Here is a 944-nt window from a genome sequence, read left to right as displayed (position 1 = left end):
TTTTTATTATAAATTTTTTAACTTTATTTTTTTTATAAAATTTATAATCTAAATTTAAAATTTAATATTAAATTTATAACTGGAAAAAAACTTTCCAGCTGAAGTCAACGTATAGTAAACACAAGAGCGAATAATGACAAGAGAAGTTAGTTAAAAGTTACCATCTCTTGTCCGAGTATGGCCACCGAGTGGAAAAACCTGATAGACTTCACCAGCATTGATAACTGGTGCTACCTCTCCCCTGGTACTGGTTAATGTAATCTTGGTGTGCCCAGAAAGTGGCCACTGGGCACCATAAACCGTTACACCCTTAGTTGTGGCATTAAGTCTGGAGAAGAATTTGTTTTCATTAATGGAAACATCAAAGATTCTCCAACTATCAGGGCTTGGAATTCTGTTATCTTGGAAATACAGCGAGATGTAATACTGGGACGCTGGAAGTGCTACTGTGGGCCAATTGATTTCAAGTGTCTTGTCATTGGTGGTTATTCCTGCACTGAATGCTTTTGCTGGTGGAAGGTTCCAGAAGTCTGAAGAACTTACATTTGATTGGCTTTTCACAACGTACTTTTGTTGCTCTTTGTATGGTTGCCACATGCGGTTAAATTGGTCATCTGGAAAACTAGGTTAACGTACACATGCATTTTAATTATTAGAATGAACTATTCTCATCATGCCTTATTTTATTTCACATTTATATATCTTGTGTTCAGAAAGGGTACAAGAATCCAATATTAGAGCTAGGTATTTTAGTTTTCCAAGTTCTAGACCAAAATTTTCTGTTTCTCTACTAAAAATTAATCGTATGTATAAATACATGCACATAGATAGAATTAGAGCATTTTCTTGAAAGGGGTCATAGTGAAAAACATAACCTTAATAAAGAGAAAAATGAAAAAAAGGAGGGCCAACATAAAAATTAAAGAATTTTATATATACAAAAT

At 33.6% G+C, this 944-nt stretch overlaps 1 protein-coding gene across 1 annotated transcript in view; it reads right to left on the bottom strand.

Annotated features, from left to right (window-relative positions):
* LOC107620591 (probable LRR receptor-like serine/threonine-protein kinase PAM74) overlaps positions 1-944 on the bottom strand; it is a 6,801-nt gene that overhangs the window by 4,231 nt on the left and 1,626 nt on the right. The window contains exon 3 of the mRNA XM_016322725.2: positions 162-622. Coding sequence (XP_016178211.1) covers positions 162-622 — 461 coding nt within the window. The remainder of the gene's footprint in view (positions 1-161; positions 623-944) is intronic.

Source organism: Arachis ipaensis, chromosome B10, assembly GCF_000816755.2.
Source record: "Arachis ipaensis cultivar K30076 chromosome B10, Araip1.1, whole genome shotgun sequence".
Lineage (NCBI taxonomy): Eukaryota > Viridiplantae > Streptophyta > Magnoliopsida > Fabales > Fabaceae > Arachis > Arachis ipaensis.
Note: the sequence above shows the minus strand (reverse complement) of the source record. Positions and strands in the feature narration are given on the sequence as shown.